Raw genomic sequence first — 26,352 nt, forward strand, 5'->3', positions numbered from 1 at the left:
AATCACAATAATCATAAACTATGTATAATTCATCATTAACATGATCATTGTAATGATTATATATATTAATAACAATTAATATATTTTTAACAGTACTTAAATAGGCAGCATTTGTAAAACTATCGTTAAGAGCCGATGACGCAAATATGCGCCAATTGATATAGGCAAAAAATATAAGCACTTCTACATACAATCAACTTATTTATATATTCATAGCTTTGTAACGGACCTTTTTTTAACACTGATTAGGTCTATCCCTTATAAAAAATATGTTTATATTGTTTGCTAGTGTATAATTAATAACAATAAAAATAATGACGATCCTTGAATTTTATTTCGAAAAAACTTGATAAAAACGTTGATTTCCTGAACGTTGACTTAAAAAATTATAGCGGTTTTATGATAGGATTAAAAATATAATATTTTCAGAAAAAAAAACAACTGCTAACCGTGCATTAACACTTAAATTTTCAGTGGCCTGTATAATGTTAAAGAAACTGTATAATAGCGGTTCACAAATTTCAGATATATTTAAAATTTTTTGATCATTAAAAATTTTTCGATTCGATCTATTAATTTCAATAAAACGTATTTTTATTATTACTACATTCTGCTGGGCGTGAATAAGTTGACAACTCGACATGCATAGTTTACTATGAAGATGCATGTCTGCCTACTCTACTGGACTTTACTAGTATGTACAGCAATTTATTATTTTTGTGATCAAGCAATTTTCAAGTACGTATATACATACGTAAATCTTCGAAAAAATTAAATTTAAAATGATGCTTAAAGTTCGTTAATTTTAAAAAAAATTTGTATGAATTTAAAATTGATCTGATTTTGATCATGTAATCAGGGATAAACATATATGATACTATGATTGTTTTTATAACATGACATTGTTCCTCAGACATAATCAAGAAAACATGTTTAACAATCAAATTAAAATAAAACTTTTTTATTATATGAATTACATATATCATAATATCTATAAAAAAAGAGTAATATTTAATTACTAATTATGTACAGCTATATAAAAATATATTAATGTTACCAGGGCCGGCTCATAAAGTGGAGCACCCCGAAAGAAAGGTAGAAATAATGCAGGAACATGATTTTACGAGAAAAATCTCGACATCTGAGCTGGCTCTGAATATGACATATTATGAAATTACTTAAATATGCATCATTTGCATTAAGTTATCGTTAAGAGCCGATGACGCAAATATGCGTCATTTATAAAAAAGTATCGTTAATAACTATCGATTATTTTGAAAGTTATAGTAATTTTATAAAATATGATATTTCATAATAAACTGCATCCAGTCGTGCATTTATATTTTAATTTTCAGCGCTATTTGATTCGTCAAAAAGTGAGATCATCAATTTTTTGTTTGAGTCGGTCTTGTGCTCTGATAATTTAGTTATTGATGAGTTTATATTGAGCTATATGTGACTTCCTCTGGAATGGAATAATCTCTGAGATCATTTAAACATATTTTTATAGCTAATAATGTCGGTAATTAATACCATATATTTTGACGGCTTCTGATTTACAAAGAACACGGAGTAAGTGTGTAAACCAATTATCACCCGACGGTTAAGTCAATGAGATGATAAATAAAATCATCTTTAAATTTGCCGATATTGAAAATATTCAGTCTTTACTAATTAACATAAACAAATAAGTTTTAAATAAATATGACAATAAATGGAAAAATAATAAAAAGTAGTAATTTCGTTACAATTTTAATACAATTCTTCACACTAAAAATCATATATTTATGTAATATGAGAGCGAGTCAAATGAAAACATAAGCACTTGTGAATTGGATAAATCGTTACTAATGTAACTGGTAGCAAAATGTAGATTAGCCACATATAAATATGGCTGCTTTTATTAAATGAAGGTTAAGTACGGTGATGTATGCATACTACTCCAGCAAATATATGAGTGGAGTAGAAAATGAGTTTTGCAACAGATCTTTTACCGTATAAGGCTCACATAGTAATTCCAGAATATAATGCAATATTATTGATTAAAACATTAACAACAGAACAATGGTCAAATTACAAAAAACATTTCACAAAAATTGGTGACTACGACAAAACTGAACTCAAATTTAAATATAAACATAAAATGCCCAAGCACATCTTGATGTGCTTGGGCATTTTATGTTTATTATTGATTTTGTTCTATTTAATTTTTCAATAAATAAATGTAAACTTGAAAATGGTTATAAGCCTAGAATATATTTGAGTGTACGTCATAAAAAATAAATATTGAAGTTTTTCGTTTGGCTCACCCTCATAAAACTAATGTCGATTAAGACGATACTTGAATAAATCTATTGAAACCATCACAAAAAAGCATTTTTTTATTTGAAGATACATTTAAAGCTAATAAACGGTAATATAGTATAAGCAACAAACAAATTCAAACAAACAAAAAATGCACCATGCAACTCTGTCACCGCCAACAGCACAAAAAGCAACTGAAATGAAACACTGCAGGTTTTCACCACACAAAAATAATTATCCACAACAAAACCGTCGTCAAAAATACCTCTCAGTTAATTGTTAACATGCTAGGACGTAGCAGCAATCTCCGTCAGTATATAAATATATTAAAAAAAATCTAAATCATCATCAAATCTAGCATGAAAACCATCGTTTAAGTTTTCATACTAAACTGATGATAATTAATCAATTATCTGCAATAATATATATAAATACACACATATTTCCAACAAAAACAAATAGAAAGAAATAAAAAAACTAAGTACAATAAACCCGTAAACCGTCCAACCAATCACAAGCGATATTTATTTTATAAGATTATATACAATATTCGTTAATACTTCCCGTTATCAAAAAGTAACGCATGATTAAAGATATGTATGAAAAAAATATATATATAATTATGCAACTAACGCTCGCATCTTGGCAGGAAACGCTATCAAATTTCGTTATAGACTGAAAATGAAAATCAAATGAAAACATGAAAGAAAATTTGCGATAATCCTAACCCGTGACTGAACCGTGTATTGTATTTATTAATTTAGTTATAATTTTCATGTCAGTTGCTTGAATAATGCACATTATATCGATTGCATTAATCTGCTTATTTATTACATTAATTTTGAAAAATGATAAGATAAATGCTCATATCCATCCTCTGATTATAACATGCAAATACATACAAAAAAACGCTGGTGTCAGATTAAAAAAATCGGAATCCCAGTCATATGTCGGGAGTTGGAATTTTTGTTGGGGCAGAGATTCCTTGCTATGCGTGAACGCTGATCATAAGTATGTATTTATACATATATACATACAACAATCAATCAAATGTTTATTTAAAAGCATAACACAGATTCTCTGTAATTTTATTAATATGATAATGCAATGATATTATGAAGAAGAAAAAACTAACACAGTGTGACAATTTAATTCCCGGATTGATGCTGCAGAACTGGAGTCATTTTAAATTATATTAAAAGTAACGTAATATATATTTGATCAATAGTAGATAAAGATCGAACATTGTGTAGCAACGAGTGAATATTAAAGTTTGCTATGAATTATGAAAAAACTTGTCGAGATCAATCAACTAATTTCAAACTAGCATACATTTTTCACTTCGCTAAAGTGAAACAATTTCAAGAACGATATTAAGAAAAATGTAAGTAGAGATAATTCATTTCATTGCGTCAATCCGGGAATTAAATAGCCACACCTTGTGTTCTTTTTTTCATTATGAAAATTATGAATTTCTGTGAATTGATTAATTATGTAGGTTAGCGTAAGTGAACAGTCAGATATTTAATAAATTATGTACTTAAAAACTCACTTAAGGTTATAGTAATTATTCAATACAAAATTAACTTATACTATTCATTGGTTACTTTGCATTGAAATGTTACTATAATAACAAAGAAAAATTCTGAGATGATATACATCACATAATATTTTTTTTAATTTTTAATTTTATTTATTGTACGTTAAAATCTGACACTTCATATGCATTGACCTAATAATAAGGCATTTACGAATGATCCATAGAAAGCGAAAAACAAAGACAAAGCAACATATTATCGCACTGTCATAGAGAAAGTTAAAATTTAATATATACAGCATGGTCAAAATAATAAATAAATAAAATAAAACATTTTCCAACTTCCGACAATGCTGTATACATAAAAAAATATAAACATTTGCATTATTATGATGCATTTGCAATGTTATATATTTAACAGTATTTTAATTTACACGTTAGCACAGCATAATATTAATTAAAATATGTTACTAGAAGATATGCACGTATGTTTTATTAAAAAAGACGGACAAACAAAACATTCAGACATATTAAGATAAAAAATATGTTTTAGACTACGGTTTTTTTCAGTCTGAAAATTTTCTTTATCCATCACTTCAATAATTAAACGTATGCATAATTGTGATGGCGTGACAATGATTCATATGTTAATTCCGACAATATCTTGGAAAACCGCTATCGAAACGGAAAAGCAAAACATAATAAGAACGATATTTTGTGTATTTAAAATAAAAATGAATGAATACAACATATACATACATAGATATATACACATACACACACACGACTATACGAACACAAATGTACAACATACGTCTGCACACACATCTATATACACGATATGTTTTAAATGTAATGTATCGAAATAGAGAAAGAGAGAGATAGAGAGAGATGATTCGTCGGCCTTACCATAACGATGGACTCTCATGCAGCTGGCCGTTATATCTGTGGTGACCGTAAAATACGGCAGCCACAGGTCTTCGATGTGCGTATCGTTGAACGTGCCCTTTATGGTCGAATTGAAATGCCGCCCGGTGAACATAGACGTTGCCGGGTAAGTCAGATCTAATAATTGTCGACCCCACTGTGTCATTTTCTGGTAACAAATTAATAATGATTAAATTATATTGAGATAAGTGAACGTAAATTCATTTTGCGCTAAAATCAAGCAATGGATTCATTTTATGGCCACTAAGTCATTATGGCGGACCACCCCTATCTGTCCCTTAAAGTCAAATAACAGAAAAAGTGTATGGAAAATGATCGTTCAAGATCCAGAGGCGTACTAAAGAGAGTTGGTCTCTCTTTTAAAATTAACTTACATTGAATTTGTCAGAGCTGTTGATCATCAAACATATAAAAAGGATTTTTGTGAACACACCAGACACATCATCTAACTTGCTATTAACTTTTAACTAGATACTTTAGGCAATAATAAACATATACAAGTTGTACATACTTTAAAAAATAGTCAAAGTCAAAGTCGGTGATTTATGTATAAACTAAATTATTAACCATATTATTATGTAAGAACATAATTACAATGATATATTGAATCAATATTACCTTCGACCATTCTCTAGCTTTTTGTGTGACTGTTGTTATATTTCTTTCGCTGCACCATAAAGCACCCATAAAAGCACCAATACTGACTCCACCGACCATGTCGATGGGAATACCTGCTTCCTAAAATAAATAAAATAGACATAGCACAATATTATACAATCTTAAGATGCTATTTTAATCATACTCACTTGAATCGCACGTATCATTCCGACGTGAGCAGCTCCTCGAGCGCCTCCGCCGCCTAACACGAGTCCGACGGATGTTCCGGTCAACCATCGAGCTAACCGAGAGAAATCCGAATGGACTGAAGCTTCTGACATGAGCACTTTATTATATAATTCACTCTAAAAATAAATAAATAAATATTAGAACATATTCAATGCTTAAAAAAATAAATAATTATTAACACTCACAATTCTAAATTGACTTTTTCTCGTGAACATTCTGTTCTGGCACAAGATGTGATGATGCGACGATACCCAGCTACGCATGTTAAGCCACTCGACAGTTCCGTGAGGTCTTGGACCGCCCTCGCGATGCAAAAGCACCAATTCCTTTTGAGTCCTAATAGCTAATCGCTCAATTTCTTTTTCAATCTGTAAATCATCATTATATATTTAAAATTGATGTAGAATGAACATTGGCGAAGTAATTAGTACCTTTCCGATGCTGGGCTGCTTATCGCCCAGTCCTACAATTAATATACAATCAGCTTGTCGTACGCATCTTTGCGTCCATTGAGTGAAATTCGGATCACATTGATATAGAGATACCTAAATAGTAAAGTGTCAAATTAAAAATACAATCAGACTGTGATTAAATTTATAAAAGTACCTTATGTTTATCTTCCTGTTGTGCTAGCCATGAACTTAATCTATATTCGTTATTAGGATCCATTATTGTAACACCGAGCATCTTGCGGATGACTTCAGAAGTTAAGCGAATAGTTGCACCTAAAATCACCGATTAAATAAAAGATCCACAGCTACTCATGAATAAATCATAGTGTGATTTTGAACATACCGATCGCCGATAAGCAATGGTACAGTTCGTAAGTAAATGCCGTTAATGGAACGTCGTCGCTGACAGGAACGATAGCCACAGTCGAAAAGTTCAGTTGCGTAGGCCGATTATCGACGACTCCGGAACCATGTCCTATTCCGCGGCTAGGATTTTGCCACGATCCTAATATTCTATGGCCTAAGAGGTTGATCAATCTCGTTACGACTACAGGAAATCTGAGCTTGATTGCGTTGAAGAGGCCCTCAGGTAGTTTGGCCAGTTCGGAATCTCTGACTGCCATCACGGTCGTGCTGCGTTTTGTTTGTGTGACCATTTCAACCTTAGATAATATAAATATGTTTTTAATAGAAGTGAAGCATTAAAATTATATAAAAAAAAAATACTTACAATGCCGACCAAGTCTCCTTTGCCGTATTCACCGACTAGTTCCTTCTTGCCGTTCGAATGCGTAATGACTGATCTTAAACGACCGCTTAGTACTATGAACGTCGAATCTGAATCTTCGTCTTGTCTGTAGACTGCCCTACCGGATTCCAAAAACACCCAATCCAAGGCGAAATCAACTTGACGCACAAATGGAGATAATCTTTTCACTACCGAGTGTGCGAGATGAAGAACGACTTTCGGTTGCTCACGCATTATACTGAAAAATATATTTTGTATCAAATAAAATCAATCTTGTGCATATCTATCTATTGTGCATATGCAATCCGAATATTTATATTCAGTCAAATCGAACAACGCATGTGAAAAATTAATGATTATTTTTATAAACAACTGTCACGTTACTGTCGGCCATCTTGTTATATATTTAAATGCTGATTTTTCATTGGTCGACAAAAGAATTCAATATACCGGGGGCTCAGAAATCAATCGAGCAAACTCAATTTTTATTAATTATAATTAAATATATTTCCTTTGTTTACGTGTATTATAAACCGTTCATACAAGCGATACGATTTATGTAGTAACAATTTGAACGTAGAGCGTTTAGATTTTAAAGCGAGCGCGTCCAGAAGCGGAAGCGACATCTTAGAACAATTATATGTAAGAAAGATGATGATAGAAAAAATACTTACTTATAAACTGAATTCTTTGAAAGAAGTCCGATTCTTGAAAAGTGTTTGGCTCTCAACGTACAATGACTAGGCTCACCGGTCAACACAGCTAAACCGCCAATTAATTCACCTTCAATGAAAATTAATTTTAATTATAAGTATATTATTTAATAACATACATTTAGAATCGTATATACCAGGATATGCTGTATACATGTGTACTTCATTATCACTTTCAGGCATTTTCTGCGATACCGATAACGTTCCAGATAATAAATAAACCAATGCTACATCCTTCTGACTTTCTTCCTTCATTATATAAGTGCCTCCGGGAACTTCTCTGATTTGAACCAGTCCACCGTGGAGTAACGTGTCATCTTCCAAACCCAACTCTCGTACAAAACCTTCTGTCGCGATGGCTAATAATGCTTGTTCATCAGCATAATCGTTTGTCGTTGAAAATCCCATTTTTTTAGAAGCGGCCATCGGCTTTGATGGAGAAAAGTGAGGCTGTACATCAGGCGGGTGCTATTAAACCATATATAAATCAATATAAACAATACATAATTAAAATATAATACATTTATGAACATACAAGGGTAGTGTTGGAATTCGTATCGGCTACCAAATCTGATTGCCGTAATTTTGAAGTAACGTTTTGTGCGGCTGATAAGTTATGTAATTTTTCCTTAAAACAATGATTATGCGCACAAATGACATATCAAATAACATAAGCGATAAGGTTTATAAGTTCATGGATAATGTGAGGTTATATACCATATGAAAAATGTCTTTCGGGCTGTTATCCAGTGATGAATAATTTTCTACTGTGATACCGACGTCTCTCAAGCCGCCCAGACTTCCTCTCCTTTTCAATGGAGAATTTGTGCTAGTCGACGTGCGCTTTTTGAATTCCTTGCCCTAAAATGCAATGATTGATCAATGGAAGTTAGATCGGCAGATGAGCAATTGAAAATGTATTATGATAAAATACTAACGGGATTGACGAGCTCGGCCGTGAGCCCCAAATACTGATGTAAAGCTGTAAACGTGACTCTCTGCAACCGCAGCATGATAACCTGAACAATTACACAAGTAATTAATACATAAGATAATAATTTAATTAGTATTAATAAGTAGACGTAAACAATACCTGCATGACTCTCACAAATATATCTGGATATTCATTGAATATCTCTTGGAAGGCGGCCATTGGAAATTTGATCACTGTCGAATCTTCTAGGGCTTTAGCACACACAGTTTTATAAGGATGAGGATGTCCCTAAAATGTATTGATGCTTAAAGTTTACTTTTAACGATATATTTTGTATAAGATGTTCAATTAATAAATAGCAGATATGTTATTCGATTTAATGAAATAATACAACATATACTGATGATTAAAAGTATAAACTTACAGTTAAAACATCGGTGAAACTCAGTAAAGATGTTACACTATCACCAGCACGCACGACTTTTAAAGACAGTGTCGATCCATCGGCCGACGTGATGAAAACGTTAACCTTTCCGCTTTGCACTACGTAAAGGTTCTCGTCTGCGTCGCCGATTTTGAACAGAAAGCTTCCAGCGGCCAGGTTCAACATCTCTGTGTGCTTGCACAGCTTCAGGAACACAGGCTTCTCAAAGTGGCCGAACACTCTGATGGAATGGAACATGTACAAGGCGTCTGATGGCATCCTCTCATCCCACGTTTGGTCCTCTTCGAGGTACTCAGCCGGCGGTTCGAGTACCTATACAAAAGACGCTGCGTTAAAAGTGATGATTCATCGCATTGTTAAAAGCGATTTGACTTTATATAACGACCTTCAATTGAGTGGGGGCTTGTTCTTTTTTGAGTTGCAGCAACCGCCTTGCAAACCTCATGACTGCACGGCGCTTGCGACCCTGCCCGGCCCCCGATATAGATTTTACTTTTCGGAGCATTCTTCTGCCATAGAAGAGCATTTTGTCTCTTTTGCGGAATCGAGGTCTGGGTCCGTCGCCCATTTGTGCTTCTGACGAACACTCCGACACAGTTTCTATTGAAATAAAAATATATTTTATATAAGAAGTGCAACATTTAATTTGTTTATTAATCTATCAATCAATAATTTCAGGTGTATTATTTCGAGATGAGTAATTTTTGTGTTTCTACGAAATCAAATAATATCTTATCAATATATTTACCATATTGATTTATTGTCTTGCTAATCAAGAATTATTGTGAAAGGTTAATCCTTTAATGAGCCTATCTATCTACATGCATATGATTTTTAATTGTGTGAAAAGAATATGCAATCATTAAATGACCTCATGGTTAGCAATATTATTATTATTGACACATAGATCAAGTAATAATCAAAAGCTTATCAGTAGCAGAAATTCATTCATTGTATAAAAATTATAGAATGTAGATTTTAAATTGGAATCTGCGCGTAACAATTGTCTCAATAAGCTTGGCAAAGCATACAAAATATTTTTATAATAAGGGGAGCTGATTCTGAAGCACGTCTCGTCTTTGAATGGTAATAATGCGACATATTTAACATAATAATAAAGGGTGAGGCATGAATGTTGCTATAAAAAGAAACACGAATACCTCCTTTTACAACAACTAGTGACACATATGAGGGTAAGTCAAATGAAAACCTGAAATATTTTTTATCATATATATTTTCTACGTAGTCTCCGCGGCGTTCAATCAGTTCTTACAAAGAAGTAAACGGATACCTAAAAAAATCTTATATCCGAGTATGAAGCAACTCGAGTCATTAATTATATTTCATCTAAACGCCTTTTTAAACGGTCTAAGTAACGGATGTTCAAAACACATGTGAAGTGCAAATCTTGGATCGTTGCAACCAACGTTAAACTGATAACAGTATTGCTTCAAAATTACCTCTCGTTCATTTAAAAAAATCAGCATAATCATCCACGGTAATGGTTGATTTCAAAATTTCTTTGTATTTAATGAATAGGTATGACGCAGTTCATTTAAAAAAATTTCCGATCTTTCAATCCTAAATGGAGCTAGTGTAGCACCTACCATTGCACACTACTGAGCTTGCATGACAAGAGCGCCGTTCTACTTTGGCGCGTGTTGCAAGTGTGGCAGCTTTTTAAAGCTACTGCTCTGCCTTTGTGTTGAAACAGTTTTGTACCAGTCATTCACGACAGCCTAGGTAGGAGGTCAATTTTAGCGCAGTATACTAATATTAGGGTTGTAGACGCCCCGATTAATCAAGATAGTTACCGTTTTTAAGAATGCCATATGATTATAAAACATAATCTTTTGCTTCTACGAACTGCCTGAACAAATAACTACAAAAAAAAAAAAAATGATTCTAAAATTGTCACACAATATTCTTCAGCCAAAACAAAAACAACATGTTTGATTAATCAAGTTCTCGCGCCTCATTCGTAATAAACTTCAAAGTTGCTCATTTTATGGTATTAGCACCGATTCTAGTAACCACAGAGATCAAAATATATTTCCACTTGTAATTCAATATTTTTTCAAAACAGTAATAAATCTAAAATTGTTAAAATTGGTGATTTTAGGGGGGGAACTTCAGCTATGGCAAATTTTTATATACGAAAGTTAAAGGACTTAAAAAATGTATTGGATTTGGGAGCAACAATGCTAATGTTAATTTTGGCAGGCGGCAAAGAAATGGAAGTAATAATGTGTACAATAAATTGAAAATAGAAATTGGAACAGACGTTGAAGTTTTACATAATACGTTACAAACTGCAGGTGACATTGATCGAAACATTTAAAATATATTTAGTTATTTCGCATTTTACAATTACAGAACTGAAAGACTAAAATATTTGTGATTTTGTTAATGTAGAGTAAAAAAAATTACTCTTACATTAAAAAATGAGATGATTATTGTTATTACCGGCAACAGAACAATTATCAAATAATTTGAAGCTTTAAATGCCTATTTTTATCTGAAAAATCTTCAAATCCTCATAGTGAATTCTACCTTTGGTTTTTTCATGGTAGCACTTTTCATTCACATATTTTAAAAATAGAAGGGAAAAGAAGTAAATTATAGTAGCTATAGGAGTTTCATTTCGATTGAGAATATATCAATAGAAAAGTCATTTTTACCTATTCAAGTAAAAATCTGTTTTAAAATACATACAAAGAAAATGGAATAATTTCAAAAGAACAAATTGGTAAATTAAACTAGCAAAATTTTATGAAACAATGGACAATACCATTAAAAAAAATATTTAGTGTTTTCCTGGATGAGCTTGGAAAAAATACCAGAATGGCCGGATGTTGATAAAACATCAGGCCAAATATTGGAATAAATGACACATTTTTAATCAATCAATTTGTTACATTAAAAAACTTATTAAAAAGTGAATAACAATCATCAGAGTGGAATAAAGAAATAGCTGCTGAAAAGTGGGTAGCTATATTTCAAAAAATATAAATGGAACACTATCAAGATTTATATGACAGATGAAAGAAATAGAAGTAATCTACAGTGTATTGAAAACGATGATTTCAATTAGGTGCGATTTAACAGGAAATTATTTTAAGATATATGTGCATTGAAATAAATATTTTGCTCCATAAAATTAATTATTTGTGCATTTATGTAAGATAAATCTTATTCATGGGGTGTTCACTGTTTTGAGCAATGCTCGCTCGCTACAGCTAGCTCGCGCCTAATCTGTCCAAAAGTAATGCACAAATAATTTGTTTTATGTAACAATTATTTTATATATTGCTCATTTAACAACTTAAATGCCAGCTACTCACCGGTAAGTCACTTGTAGTTTATTTAATTTAAATAAATTCATTTTTTAATAAAGCTAATGAACTATTTACATTTTTTTAAATTAATAAAACTTTATTTATCAGTAAATCAAGTATATTATATTTATTTTTAGGAAAAGATACTGACGCGTGAAAAGAAGTAACAGGTGACTCACTAAAAAGTCGTTGGCGTTCAAAGGATTAAATTGTCCCTAATTCAATTGTTGCCAAATGTTTGAATATTTACTTATAAACAAAGTACTTTTGCAAAAGATTAAATCTGGAGAAAAGTATGAAAAATAAAAGTGAAACTGTTTATTGTTTTTATTATAATGTGTTCATGTACATTTTATATTGTATTTTTAAATTTAAATGTATATAACTGGTTTTGTTCCTATTAATAAATAATTAATATTAAAATTTATAATTTATATTTTTTAATATAAATTAAAAACATTGGTATATTATTGTTGATTATTTTGGGGGAGGGGGTTCCCAGATTGATTTGCAAGAAATCTGACATCCCGAAGCTCCTGAGCCTTAATTATGCAATTATTGAAATGCCCAAGGCTACAAATTTATAGGTTAATATATCATTTGACTTATCATAATATGTTTTTAATAAGAAAGTGCAGTAGTGAGTTTCTATTTTTGATTGGAAGGGCGTTTCAAGTTGTTAGATCTCACTACTCCTGATTTTTATTTACGAATGTATTATAAGCATGAGCAATGCAATAAAATATAATGGTCGCTATTGAAGCAATATTCCATATGCAGGATGAATGATGTATAGAGCACTTTTTTTAGTAGCTTTATTCCTGCCTCTCATTTACGATTTATATATGCAGTTTTGATTAATGAAGATCATCAATAAAACGTTACTCACCGTTTTTTCTCCATTTCTTGAACAAGAGGATCGTCAACACGAGCGCGCATATCAAACCAGCTATTGCAGACCATAATATCTGAAACAAGCAAAAATGCAAATCAATCGCAATCGAAAATAATAAATACACGCGTTTATACAATCGCCACTGATAAGAAGACCTTCATAAATGTATAGTGTATTTGCAGTGGTTAGAATTGCTATTGTGTTGATATAAAAAGTGGATGTGACGTTATCAGATAACGTTCGCCACAACTAATTGAATCAAATAAAATTCAGACGCACAATGACGATGAACAGGCTGGTGACCCAGAAAGCTCTCAGCCTGTTGGTGACACCCAGGAATCTGACCGTCTCCTGGCCATTGCAGTAGATCCTGTACATGGAGGTGGGAACCTTGTGCGGAAAATGGTACATCGCACCCCTGGCTGACCCGCCTCCACTTCTGCTGTATCTCACATGATGATTTTCAGGCGATTTTCTATCGCCACTATGCAGTGTTCTCTCCACGTTTATTTCTTCAGTAGTCTTTTGTCGCAATTTTCACATATTAGGCGCACAGTGGGCCTCTGAAACGCTCGGCTCGTAAAAATCAATATATAGCGCGAGCTGTGCGGAAACACGACCGAAGCACGCGAACAGACCGACACCACTGATCCGACTCGGCCGAGAGAGCCGAGGCTTCTCAAACTTCTCGCGTAGGAATAGTCGGGGAGATTTACGGCGCGTGTTTAGTGTCAAGGTTGGATAGGGTGGGAGATGTGATGGAAAAAATAAAAACAAACATGACCTAACCTAATAAAATATGTTATGTGTAGGAATAACAATAACCAGTTTTTTGTATTGCTGGTAAGTCAAGAACGAGTAATTGAAAACCTAGGTCATGGGCTGAAACAAATAGATAACGAGTGGATATTGATACTATTACTAACCATTTGCACTGGTATTACATTTACGCAAGGTTACCACATAAGTTTCAACAATGATCTTAACACTCTACCAACGGGTCGAGTAATATCTACCCGCTTTATCCGCTCCTGGTAATTCACGGGACGGGTAGTTACTACCGTTTACAACTTCTATTCTTTAATTAGTTTTTTTGCAAATATTTTTTTAAATTGGAAATAAAACAAAGTAGAATTAATTTTGATCTTATGCGACCAACAGATTGAAAATCACTGATAAAATTATTTTAACATATGTACCAATACAATTCAGAACATATGATATTTTTTTGTTTTTTAATTAAAAAATTATCATATTTTTTGTTTTTTAATTCAAAAGTTATCATATTTTTTGTTATTTCTCTGTATTGTGCAAAGTTCTCGCAAAATTGCCTGTTTTGGCACATCATTTGCACATTACCGAGCGTTCAGCACCGCCATGATTTTATTGCTTTTTTAGGGGGGCGGGGTAAAAATGGTCCAGTCAGTAATAGTTTTTTTAATATTTTGATTTCATTAAATTATTTTTATGGCCAAATTCAAGGGGGGGGGGGGGGTAAACGCCCCCACTTAAATTATGTGGCTGGTTATTCGGGTCGACAGTACAATATAATTCCCGACATTTTAAACATAATTAATTTTTCGACAAAAACACACCTGCACTTGTCATGTGCGGGATCTCCAGCTGCTCACTGGTAATAAATAACTCTCTAATGACGCAAAACACAATTATAACATCATCAGCGATGTAAGCGATTTCATAATTAAAATTAATATAGAAAAGTAATATATTGACATCAGGCATTTTATTAAAAAAAATTGTTCAACTTTTATATTACGATTTGTTAATCTAATAATATTATATATCAAAATATTATTTCTATAATATGCAATAAATTGCATTTGTCATGTTTGACCTGTTTTATAAATGTTATTTAGTATATGGTAAAAAATATAAATTATTATACATTTTTAATAATTTCGGGACCAGTTCTGATACCGGAATTGGCCTTAATCACTGTTAGTCATTTATCGATTATTTTTTTAAAACATATCAGTTATTTACAAATTATTATTTTTTAATTCGTAAATGATATTGTACTAAAAATCGAGTATTTTATATTTATTTTTACAAAGAGATACGGACGCGTGAAGAGAAATAACAGGTGACCCACTATTTAGTCGTTGGCGTTTAAAGGGTTAAGATGAGTTATACTAAAAAAAAGTAGGAGAAAAATATTTATTATTAAATAATTTAAAACTCTAATGCATGAACATGTTAACTGAGTTTTGGTGATGATCTCAATCAAAAGAATTCACTTAAATTGTTGGAAAAGGGCTAGAATATAACACTTTAACTACACTTTTTATGTGAATAATGTGTTGAATAAAAGTGTAGAATATGTTCTTAATTTATTTTATTTTATAAAATAAATTTAGGCAGAGAATAATTAAGACGTGAATTTATTTACATACAATTTTATGTTATCGAAAAAATATGATTAGAATATTTGAGATAAAGTCTTTTTAATTTAAGAAATTACTCAAATGCCTTTACGTGCCATTAAACAGAAAACATTACAGAGTGATTCAGCTGTAGTTTTAGAATTAACTGGTTCTCTCATGCATAAAATAATCTCCATTATAAAACATTGTATTTTTGTAATAATTTATAAAAATACAGGGGAATTTGCAAATGTATAAATATCTCTAAACTACGTTTATGTATGTTACCATGATATTGCTTTCAATTACTTTGAAAACATATGTTGGCTTCCCAACATATGTTATATATATATCTTCATATTGCTACTTTTAAAATAAATGTGAATATTTTTGTATTTTGAAATAACTTTACATATTACTATTAAAAGCAATGTTTGTTCAATTAAAAAAATCAATATATAATTTATATAGTATATAAATATACTGAATATGACCTGCCTGGTTTTAAAAAAAGAAGTAAGTGTGTATAGGGTGGTTCTGGTATCATTGAACTGGATTCATGTACATACAATTACTCTTAGTATTCAGCATCACTGAGAGTCGCGATCCCCGTCCCCACCTCCTGTCTGAATATCTCCCTTTATAAATCGAAAATCCTCCATTATATTCGAGACAGACAAGCCATCTCATCATTACATGAGTATCCCTTTCTCTCTGCTGATGTTTCAAGCCAGATTGTATTATTATCTCCTGAAAATATGTTTAAATTTTTTGACTTGTTAATTTATTTTTTTATAAACAAAAGTACAATTTATTTAATAAAGAATACTGATATTTATGTAAATTTTATTAATACCATAAAATAAACAATATAGTGAATTATTATAATACACAGTAAGAAAAACAATTATAAATTACATTTTTACATGCGCAAGTTATATTATTTTAAACTGACCGCAAAATGTCGCTATCACGTGAAAACGCGTGAACGGACCGCAATGTGCGCAACGCTGCACTGTTGCATATGGTCGATATTATAATCATACATAATTGCGATATTTTTGTAACGGATGCTGAGGATTTCCTAGTTCATATAAAAAAATGACACGGTACTCCAAATGACGGAATATAAAATAGGTAACCACTTGATTGGAATGAAACTTCTGCGGTTTAATCAGTTATTGAAGTGTAAAAGCCTGTTTACGCCTGTTAATGTCATGAGTCATGTACAGTAATCAACTAATCGATAAATTCTGCGGTAACGCCTAAATACTTTTTTCAGCATGGCAAATTAAATATAAATATTGCGTAATAATTTGAGATCATATGATGACGTTTTTTTCTTCATATAACATAAGGTGACCAGACATCCTCAAAAATGTTGTCAACCTTTTGTCATTCTTTATCCTCTTTTTAGCTCACACAGCATCTCTAAATGAACAAAAATTTTTGAGATGGTCTTTTTTATTTATTTTTTGTCGTCCTTTGATCTTTTCAAAATCAGTTCACCATAAATAACAGAGCTTTCATAAGTTAAGGTGATTAACGTAACAAAAACATGTTAAACAAATTAAATTATCAATGTAAATTTATGGGTAGCATTTAAATCTTTGATTTCTGTTTAAAAAACATAAGTTTTTTATTATAAAACTCATTGTTCCGAGTTATTATTTCAGCGTAGGTACATTCACCGACAGTGCATTTTTATTTCAAAATAAAGAAACCAAAAAGCAACGTCTGCAACTCACGACGCAAAGGTCAATGATACGAATTTGCCATTGTCCTCAATCTGCCAGAATTGTACAGATACATAGATAAAAACTCCTGATTATTATAAAGTGTCGTTAACCGATAAGATGGAGGATCCGTAAAATGTTGGCGTTCTAAAAATAAATCTTATAATGGATCTGTACGCGAGATTTGCCTTCTAGAAGCTTCTCTAAAAGTAAAAGAACGTGGTCTCGCATAAGGAACGAGACGGTTTTTTCCACTGCCACAAACGGGTTTGCATTTTAAACTAGCGATGGCGAATCTCTGTGATGAAAGGTGAATGGTTAGACTAAAAGTGCTTTTTGTCTGGCGTTTGAAAAATGGAAAAATGAGTGGTTTTAAGTACTTGGTGATATAAGCATCTTATTCCTTGTTTTGTCCATTGATGAGGATCGCAACTCACAATCACTACCTGACTGTATTTATATATTATATATAATTATAATTCACCTCTTCCGAAACTCTGTTATACAACTTTTGACATTCACAAGGACTACAACATAATTTATATTATGGAGATAATGCTTCTCTTTTCTCTTCAAGAAACTGAGCATTTCATAGTCGATTTAATATTATATTTTCTATAACTCCAAATCGACTGTATGTAAGTTATGGATTTTTACATTCTGTAAGATGTTAAATTTGTTTAGTTTATTCTTATTTTTTTAAGCCAGTTTATTCACTTTCACTTTCGACTCGATGGAGTAGTTCTTTAGTTCGGTTGTAAATTTGGCGATCGCAGAATAAAGATTATTTGACCTTCATGAACAAAACACACATTCCTTTCGCATAATAAACACAAAAAATATTTATGCAATGGTTTATTTTAAATTTAAAATACCATAGTTGTCTGAATTATGTTTTAGATAACAAAGTATTCAAAGCAAACGTTGAGGTGACACTTTTAGTTAATTTTTTAATTAAAAAAAAAATTTAACCTAGAAATTCCGATCGCATCTCCCAGATGTAAACTTACTGTCATTTTATCACTTTTTTCATTACCCTTATCGTCTAAAATGAATTTAAGCTTTCTGTTTCAAATAAACTTAATTGATATTTTGGCTGCTCCAAAGAGTCTGTTAAACATTTCTTTTGCACTTGTGTACAAATCTTGTTGTTGCTAGTTGAAGGAATATAACAGTGTATATTCAATAATGAGGAGTTTCAAGTAAAAATAAAATATTATATATTATTGTAAATTAAAATTTCACGAGAAATCTGGCCAAACGAGAAAGAGTCGTAGTTTCGCAGTTTTAAAAATGACGGTTGTAAATCTGGTTCCTCGTGGTTAGTTGATTCGAGTCAGTGAGTTGTCTGTTCATCCTAGAGGGAGTTGAGTGAGTCAGTTTGTAATTATACTGTCCTTCGAATGGGAGAGAATGCCAATTTAGGAGCAATCTTGCTATTGTTTAACTCCACCTTTAGTACGTGCCTTAGTAATTGATGATAACTAAAAGCTTTTGAAAGTATACGTGGCTGTTGTAAGATAACATAGGTGTCATAAAACCTATTGTAACGTTTTAAAACTGTTTCATCTAAAAATATTGATTGTATAAATAAATGTATTCTCTGTCAGATATATTTTGCATACACTAGCGTTTTTTTCAATCCACAAAACAATTTGTTATAGTTTTCAGCTCGCTCAGAAATTTTCCTTTTCTCCCATATATTGTCGCAAAATGCTTTCTTTTCATGTCGGCATATTTAATGAATCAGGACTGCGCGATAGACTAGTGGTTTAGTCAATGATTAATGCCCGAAAGACCTGGGTTCGAATCTCATACTATCGTCTCTGGGAGATCGGAAATAAAAATCACAGATTTTCCTAATCTCATGGATGATTATCGTGATGCATAATTCACATCGAGCTATCTCGTACATATTAGGTATAAAATCATATTTGTACAAAATATAAAAAAATGTGAGCAAGTGCATTATCGTGGTGCAGAATTTAATAGTTTGCCTACAATTCTACTCATTTTATTTGGATTACTTCTTGCAAACGATGTAAAACTGCAAGATTTTATTAATTAGGGATTACAATAATATAATGTCAATACCGGTATTTACCGGTATTGACATTATTATTATTTTAATTAATTGGTAATGCAATAGACCTTAAAAATAATTTAAGTACCGCTCGCATGTTTCACCATGTTTATTGATTAGCAAAACCTTCGAATAACTCGGTTTTTATTGTTTGATTATGAATTGTTTTTTTTAATTCCAACTTAATCTTGTTAATCAGATAATCTCTAAATGTCGGTCACTAGAGATGCGAAACAAAAAGGGTCAATCATCAGATAAGGAAAACTCACTGAGTAATATAAAAAATATGTTATATTTTTTATAATATACAGACATGTTATAAAACTGTGATTAATATAAAAATATATCATAAAAAAATACATAAATACTGCATAGAATTATTTTACTTTGATTGCCAATAAGCATTATTTTATTCTCCACTTCTGCTATAAAGCAATGTGAGCATCATCGTTTTCTTAATCAAAAGTCATGCAGATATCGTTTTAAAAAAAAAACATTTTTTTAGTACTACCGTTATTTTATTTCGTAATACCGGTAATATCGAATGTCGATTTTTGCCACAATACCGGTATTATCGGTATTGTAATTAGGGTTCTCAATTATTTGTAGTTTTTAACTATTCGAATATTGAATAAAAAATTAATGAAATATTCGAGTAAACTCGTATTTTCTTATTCGGTTTTTACCACTATTAATATTTTTAACTAATTAGTGCAAAAAATCAATAAATGGCCTGTAAAATATTATGTAAAAAAAAATACGACGCATACCTGTTTTTGAGATAAGCGTAAAACGATAATAAAGGGTGGGCTTTCCAACATGATGTGTTGTTCAACGAACGATTTCTGCGAATTTCGGTCAGAGTAGATACCCCGACAAACATTTTATTTACAAATGTTTTTTGAAGGCGCAAAAGCATTGTTTTGTCTCGCAAATTGAAACAAGTACAGACAGTACTAGCAAAGTAAGAATAGCGCGTAAAATATAAAAATTGAATTTATTATCACACAAAAGTTATAAGGAATAAACAAGAATACGCCCCTGGCAAACACTTTTTACACACAGAATTCTTCGGAAGTGATAATGATCACTCTTACTCTCTAAACACTAAATTGCTACACGTTATCTATAAGATATATGAGATTTGTTGGCAAAAACTTCAGCCATATTTTTAACTATCTCTATGCCAATATATTTTCAATTACATAAGTCTGGTCTTATTTTCTGTTTGATTTACACGACCGCTTATTTTGGCGAATTGGTAAGACTATCGATATTTTAGGATATTCTACAACATACCTCATGTCAGGACAATTCAATAGCTTACGAACTGTACATACACGAGTGACTGTATATAAATAAACGTTAACCTTGAAATGTTAAATCAACAGAGTGGAAAGAACATCTTCGATCATTCAAAAAGGTGTTTAGCCATCTTCTCTATTATATTATGTAAAATATTTATCATTTGTATGTACAGTATATGTAAGGTTCATATGGTTATAATGGAATGCTCAATGTTTTTCACCGGTAGATGTGACCATAATATTGTGAGTGAGAATACGTATGAATAGATTTAAGTACGTGAATATTAAATGATTTTCAATTCCCTTTTATACATATTATTACGATTATGCATAAGGATATACGATTGGCTATTGGCAGTAGATAAGTTGCGAAAACTTATAAGACCTTGAAACGTTGACAAAACAGTGCGTTTAAAATGGCATTAGCAACGCAGTTTCTAGTACGATTATTGAAACGCCATTCCACCTGTAAAATAGGATATATGGCGAATTATGTTGAAAGAGAAGGGAAAATTCTCCATTAGGAACAAGTCAGTATTTCAAAAGTTGCGCATTTAGTTTATTTAATACATCTAACCATTTATGTTTTCGTTTTAAGTTAATCTAAAAGAAACGAAGGAGGCGAGAAGAGGGCGTAGTTTATGTATAACCTATTAAGTTAAAATAGGCTTACACTCAATTTAACTTCATTAATTTAATAGTCAATTCTATAAATTATGTTATACATGTGCATACATATATACAAGATATCCGAAACAGGAAGTATTAAAGCAATCGTAAATTAAAAAAACATAAATATGTATGTAGACATGGTTTCCAAATATTACATTATTATTTTTGGAAAACATTCGCATTTCCTGCCATGTGTGTATATTTTAAGTAACAGCTGCCTTTAAATCGAATGATTGAGCAATTAATTTTATACGCCATGATAAATTACGCACGAATTTTCCATTTACGAGGGAAAGAAATGTAATGGATATTAATAAAAAAAGTAATGTTTTTTCGCTGAGGTGCCAGTCTATCAAACAATAAAAATAACAACTCAAAAGAAAAACAGCAAAATGAACCACGAAATATAATAATGATTAATATATAATAGAAACTTCTAGGAAAGGCTTTAATTATTTATTTTGTATATAATATGTAGCATTTTTAACTATATGAATATTCGAATAATTGATCGATTATTAACAAAATATTTGTATATACTATCTTAAATAAAATTGAAAAAATCTTAGAATGAAGCAATTTGCATACTTAAGCAATATAGGTAGTCACTTTTTTCTCTCAATATGCTCAAGTGACTAGTACCGCTACAAAATCTAGTCCTTGATGCGCCTTTATTCATGTTTCGAAATGCGACACAATGTGACTCTTACTATCAACATCGCCTTCAAGACATATTTTTCGTTTAACTAACGAATTTTACGAATTTCGGTCATAGTATACACCGCTGATAGTTCTATTAACGAAGGCGCACTTGCATTTTTTGTTGAGAAAAAGCGTCTCATTGCCTCGCATTTTAAAACAAAATAAAGGCGCATAAAGACCATGGATTTTGGAGCGGCACTAGTCACTCTGGTATATTGAGAGAGAAAACGACGATGTGTTGAACAAGTACAATTATTTTTACATTTTAATCGAGATAGTATAAGCGAATATTTGAGCAATTATTCGAATATTCATAGTTGAAAATCAGGCGAATAATCGAATATGTGAATATTCGATTGAAAACCCTATCTCTGAATATTGACTTGAAAGACCTGGGTTCAAATACCACATGAATATTATTTTTTTTTAAATTTATATCGTGTCTGGGAGATTGGAATTATTGTTTATTAAATAAATATAATTCTGATCCTAGATTTTTCTAATCTCACGAATGAATATCACGATGATTATTTAAAATCATGAATTAATAACCTACTTCAGATAGATAATATCTTGTTTGTATTAAAAAAAAGTCCAGCAAGTGTCACCAAATAATAAGTATCTAATGTCACTCGAGTTGATAATTCTTCCATATTAATTAATGATAAATATAGAGGTTGATAACTTACGATATGCTAGAGGGCTAATGCAGATGATTTACAATAAAAAATACTGTCGGGACCACTCGTAATTGTTGCGACGAAATTAGGCATGATAGACTGATTAAAAGCAAATAAGAAACACAGATACAACTAATCCATTTATTTGTGTTTCTTGGGCTCTATTTTTTTTATCAAACGATTGCGTATCTAAGCGGATATTATTAAATGGTATCCATTAACAGTTACAAAAGTCGAGGATCTGTACATAAATCCACCGAACAAATGCACTTATACAAGTATCAATAATCCCTGGATTCATATTTCATGGGATGATAACGATAACAAATTTCACTGATTTTCAAATCACTGTTACGCAGATACAGTATAACAAGATATTTATTATACAATAACAAATAGTCTGATTCCGCCCCGAATCATTGAGATTTCTTCGTCTCTCGATCGTCTAGGATCTAAACAATCGAGAACTGGAAGGGAAATTATACTTTTCTCAATCCTGAAGGGTATACAAAGCAGAATACGGCCGTACTGCAACATTTCTTGCAGACACTTTGACACAGAACTATCATTTCATTTCTGACTTCAGCCCAACTCGCACCTACAAACAACGCCAAATCGACCGAGACAACTCTTAAAGCCAGAGAAAACAATCGCTTATATTCCGACCGTCGATCAGGCCCAGCTAAGTAGTCACATGAAACCCAAGAGTGCGACCCGATCTTCTAAACGACTTAAAGAATACGTAACGCAGTTCTACGGCGAGAACAGACACACATACATTCATTATTACATAAATTATTTGTCAAATTTCAAAGCTATTGTTATAAAAAACACAACTAAAATTATAAAATGACCTAAAGCAAAATACATTTTTTTTCGGTTCTGAAAAGCTTGGGCTTTGCACAAAACTACATTGTACTATAAGGGGTGCGGGGGAGGTATTTTTACATATTTTTTTACTTTGTATTGTTACTATCAATAACGTTAATATCAGCCGGAAAACAGTTCAATTTTGTACGTTTGTGACCTGTTTTTTATTTTTTTGTTACGAAATTTATCTTAATATTAATACAATTTAAATATCTGTTTCAAAATATATTATTGCAAAACGATTTTATGATATGAAATATAAACGTTAAAACCGAACTTTGCCGCAAAAACAACATTACTTCTCAGAAGTCAAAAATTTACATCAAAAGCAATAAAATCAAGCCGTCGCTCGGTATAGGCATCTTTACACATCTGATCTCTCCGCATAAATATCGATCTAGTTAATTATTTAAATTTGCACTTGATGATAAAATTAAAATGTATTCTGCTAAAATCAAAATAATGTACATATATTAGTAAAAATACCTTGATGTCTTTCACTTGCATTAATAAATTGATTATATGTTATTATACAATACTGCATATTATCGTTGCGCAAATGAACACTTTCCTTATAATACTGTACGAGCAAATGTTGTCGTGAATTTTCGCAAGAAACCGGTCGCTTTCGTGGAACGCGATTGAGAAACGCTGGCGAGCTCACAATTAAACGAGAGGAAATAATATGTTTACAAGTGAAGTAAACGTCAAGGATTCATATTGAAAGACATACGTATAATATACACCTGGTTTTAATATTATAAAATAAACAACGCACACAGAGTGAGTCGACATTAGCAATGAGCCAATAACATAAGAGGGAAGTGACTACTGTCGTAGGCGTCGTTATATGAAGTAGATAAACGTTAATATTATTTTTGTAAACCAGTGACAACATAAGCGGATGTTTAGATAACATATTTAGGAAGTATGGGTATTCAATATTATCGAAAGTAGTTATCAAACATATAATGAAAAAAAATCAAATTTTTAGCATTATCAAAAGTGGTTTTCATATCTGATAACATATTTTGCATTAGATTGAGGACTGTATGATTTCAATATCATAAAAATGAATCATTACTTGTGATTAATATCAACTCGTCAAACAAAGCATCTATGAGCAAATTGATAAAAAATATAGATCAAAAAAGAATCGTAGCAGATAATAGCAAAACAGTATTGATATTATAAACATATGACGTAAATGTAAAAACAACTTATTCAATGTGTTTATTTACACCACAACATACTAATAATATTAACATGATATATTTTTTATGAAACATGTATTGCATTACGGACTACATTAATTGCTTTGCTAATCTGCAATATTTGCAGTGGTCTCTAATCCTCTCGAATATACGAAAACCTGAATTTTATATATCTATTGCTGAATTCGAAGCATTATCTAACGATAAACTATTTTTAGTGGATGTTTATATAATATTAACATACATCGTCGTTTTCCTTATTTATTTTTATTAATTTTGTTTCGAAATAACTATTAAGGATTATTCATTATTTTTAAATTGAGATTAGATTATAAATTAATATAATCCTACATAAGAATATTCTTGTATTTTTAATAACATTCGGTATGTTACCATTAGAAATCTTTACACAAAATTTGGCTTACAATCATAAGCAGTAGAGATCGGCAGAGCACCTAGAGTTGCACAATAGCCACGCAGACTTTCAAAAGCCACCTTTAATCCGAAATTTTTAAAGCCCTTTTATTCACAAGCTTCAAAGCTCGACTAAAAAACAAGCATTGTTTGAACTATCCTTTGAAATTATCAAACAGTTGCCTTGAAAATATGAATTGAAGATTCTACGATGTTTTCAAGATTTATCTATCGTATACCCATTTATTTCTACTCATCTTAAAAGTAACACAATTTGAGTTATAAATGTTTATGTTAATATTATATAATAAAAAATATATAAATACTGCATAATATTATTCTACTTTAATATCCTACGCTGATAATACCCTACAATGAGAATTATTTTATTCTCCACTTCTGCTTTCAAACAATATAGGCATTGTCGTTTTTGTAGTTCTAAGCCATTGAAATAAAATTTTAAAACAAATAAAATATACGGATTTGAAAAAAATCCGTACTACTATTTCATTTTGTAATACCGGTATTGTCAATGGTCAATTTTTGCATCAAGCACTAGCAGTATCGGTACCACCGGTATTGCAATCCCTAGTTGTGACACACTTCAATTTTTCCCATTGCAAGTTGTTCTGCTAAATACTTTTTTAAAAAAATATAAATTTCATGCTATATATAGTTTCTATTAACTCCTCTACTAAATAACAACATTTGGGAAGTATCGGAAATATCTGTAGATTCGTCCAAAACCAAGGAGAACCACTCCAACTGTTGAATAGCTTTAATCACCTGAGATGATATGTTTTCGCCAATATATTATATTCTTCGCGCCAGTGTTCCCAGAGATGTTTGGAAGAACTATAATATTTGAAACGCAATAAACAATATTGGAGACTCATGGGCTGAACTAAAGGAGTCGGCAATGAAAGGTTCCTGGAAACAATTATGCCCACAAATGATGAGTGATTTAATAAATTCTGAGAAACGCCGGAAACTAACACAGATGAAATAGTTAGTCTAATGAACAAATTAAAGTTGGACGTCAGTAACGAAGATGTTAATGAGTTGATTGAATCTCACTCAGTACTCACTCACTGTCAAATGAATACTGAAATACACAATGAAAGTGAAGA

At 31.3% G+C, this 26,352-nt stretch overlaps 1 protein-coding gene across 8 annotated transcripts in view; it reads right to left on the bottom strand.

Annotated features, from left to right (window-relative positions):
• Nucleotides 1-26,352, bottom strand: part of sws (patatin like phospholipase domain containing sws) — a 43,885-nt gene that overhangs the window by 6,645 nt on the left and 10,888 nt on the right. For 4 of the 8 annotated variants that reach the window (XM_088185213.1, XM_088185215.1, XM_088185212.1 and 1 more), the window contains exons 1-18: nt 13,440-13,808; nt 13,155-13,233; nt 9,313-9,527; nt 8,907-9,239; nt 8,642-8,770; nt 8,487-8,567; nt 8,266-8,409; nt 8,084-8,176; nt 7,686-8,016; nt 7,510-7,618; nt 6,818-7,073; nt 6,431-6,749; nt 6,242-6,360; nt 6,067-6,180; nt 5,821-6,003; nt 5,596-5,751; nt 5,408-5,527; nt 4,751-4,937 (exon numbers count right to left, since the gene is read on the bottom strand). In XM_088185213.1, the coding sequence (XP_088041339.1) occupies nt 4,751-4,937; nt 5,408-5,527; nt 5,596-5,751; nt 5,821-6,003; nt 6,067-6,180; nt 6,242-6,360; nt 6,431-6,749; nt 6,818-7,073; nt 7,510-7,618; nt 7,686-8,016; nt 8,084-8,176; nt 8,266-8,409; nt 8,487-8,567; nt 8,642-8,770; nt 8,907-9,239; nt 9,313-9,527; nt 13,155-13,233; nt 13,440-13,571 (3,100 nt within the window). In that variant the 5' untranslated portion in view covers nt 13,572-13,808. Of the gene's footprint in view, nt 1-4,750; nt 4,938-5,407; nt 5,528-5,595; nt 5,752-5,820; nt 6,004-6,066; nt 6,181-6,241; nt 6,361-6,430; nt 6,750-6,817; nt 7,074-7,509; nt 7,619-7,685; nt 8,017-8,083; nt 8,177-8,265; nt 8,410-8,486; nt 8,568-8,641; nt 8,771-8,906; nt 9,240-9,312; nt 9,528-13,154; nt 13,234-13,439; nt 13,809-26,352 lie in introns of those variants that run through there. The other 4 variants (XM_088185209.1, XM_088185211.1, XM_088185208.1 and 1 more) reach the window with 1 other exon arrangement.

This window comes from Plectrocnemia conspersa, unplaced genomic scaffold (assembly GCF_051122295.1).
Source record: "Plectrocnemia conspersa isolate PC_06_02 unplaced genomic scaffold, ASM5112229v1 ptg000004l, whole genome shotgun sequence".
Taxonomy (NCBI): Eukaryota; Metazoa; Arthropoda; class Insecta; order Trichoptera; family Polycentropodidae; genus Plectrocnemia; species Plectrocnemia conspersa.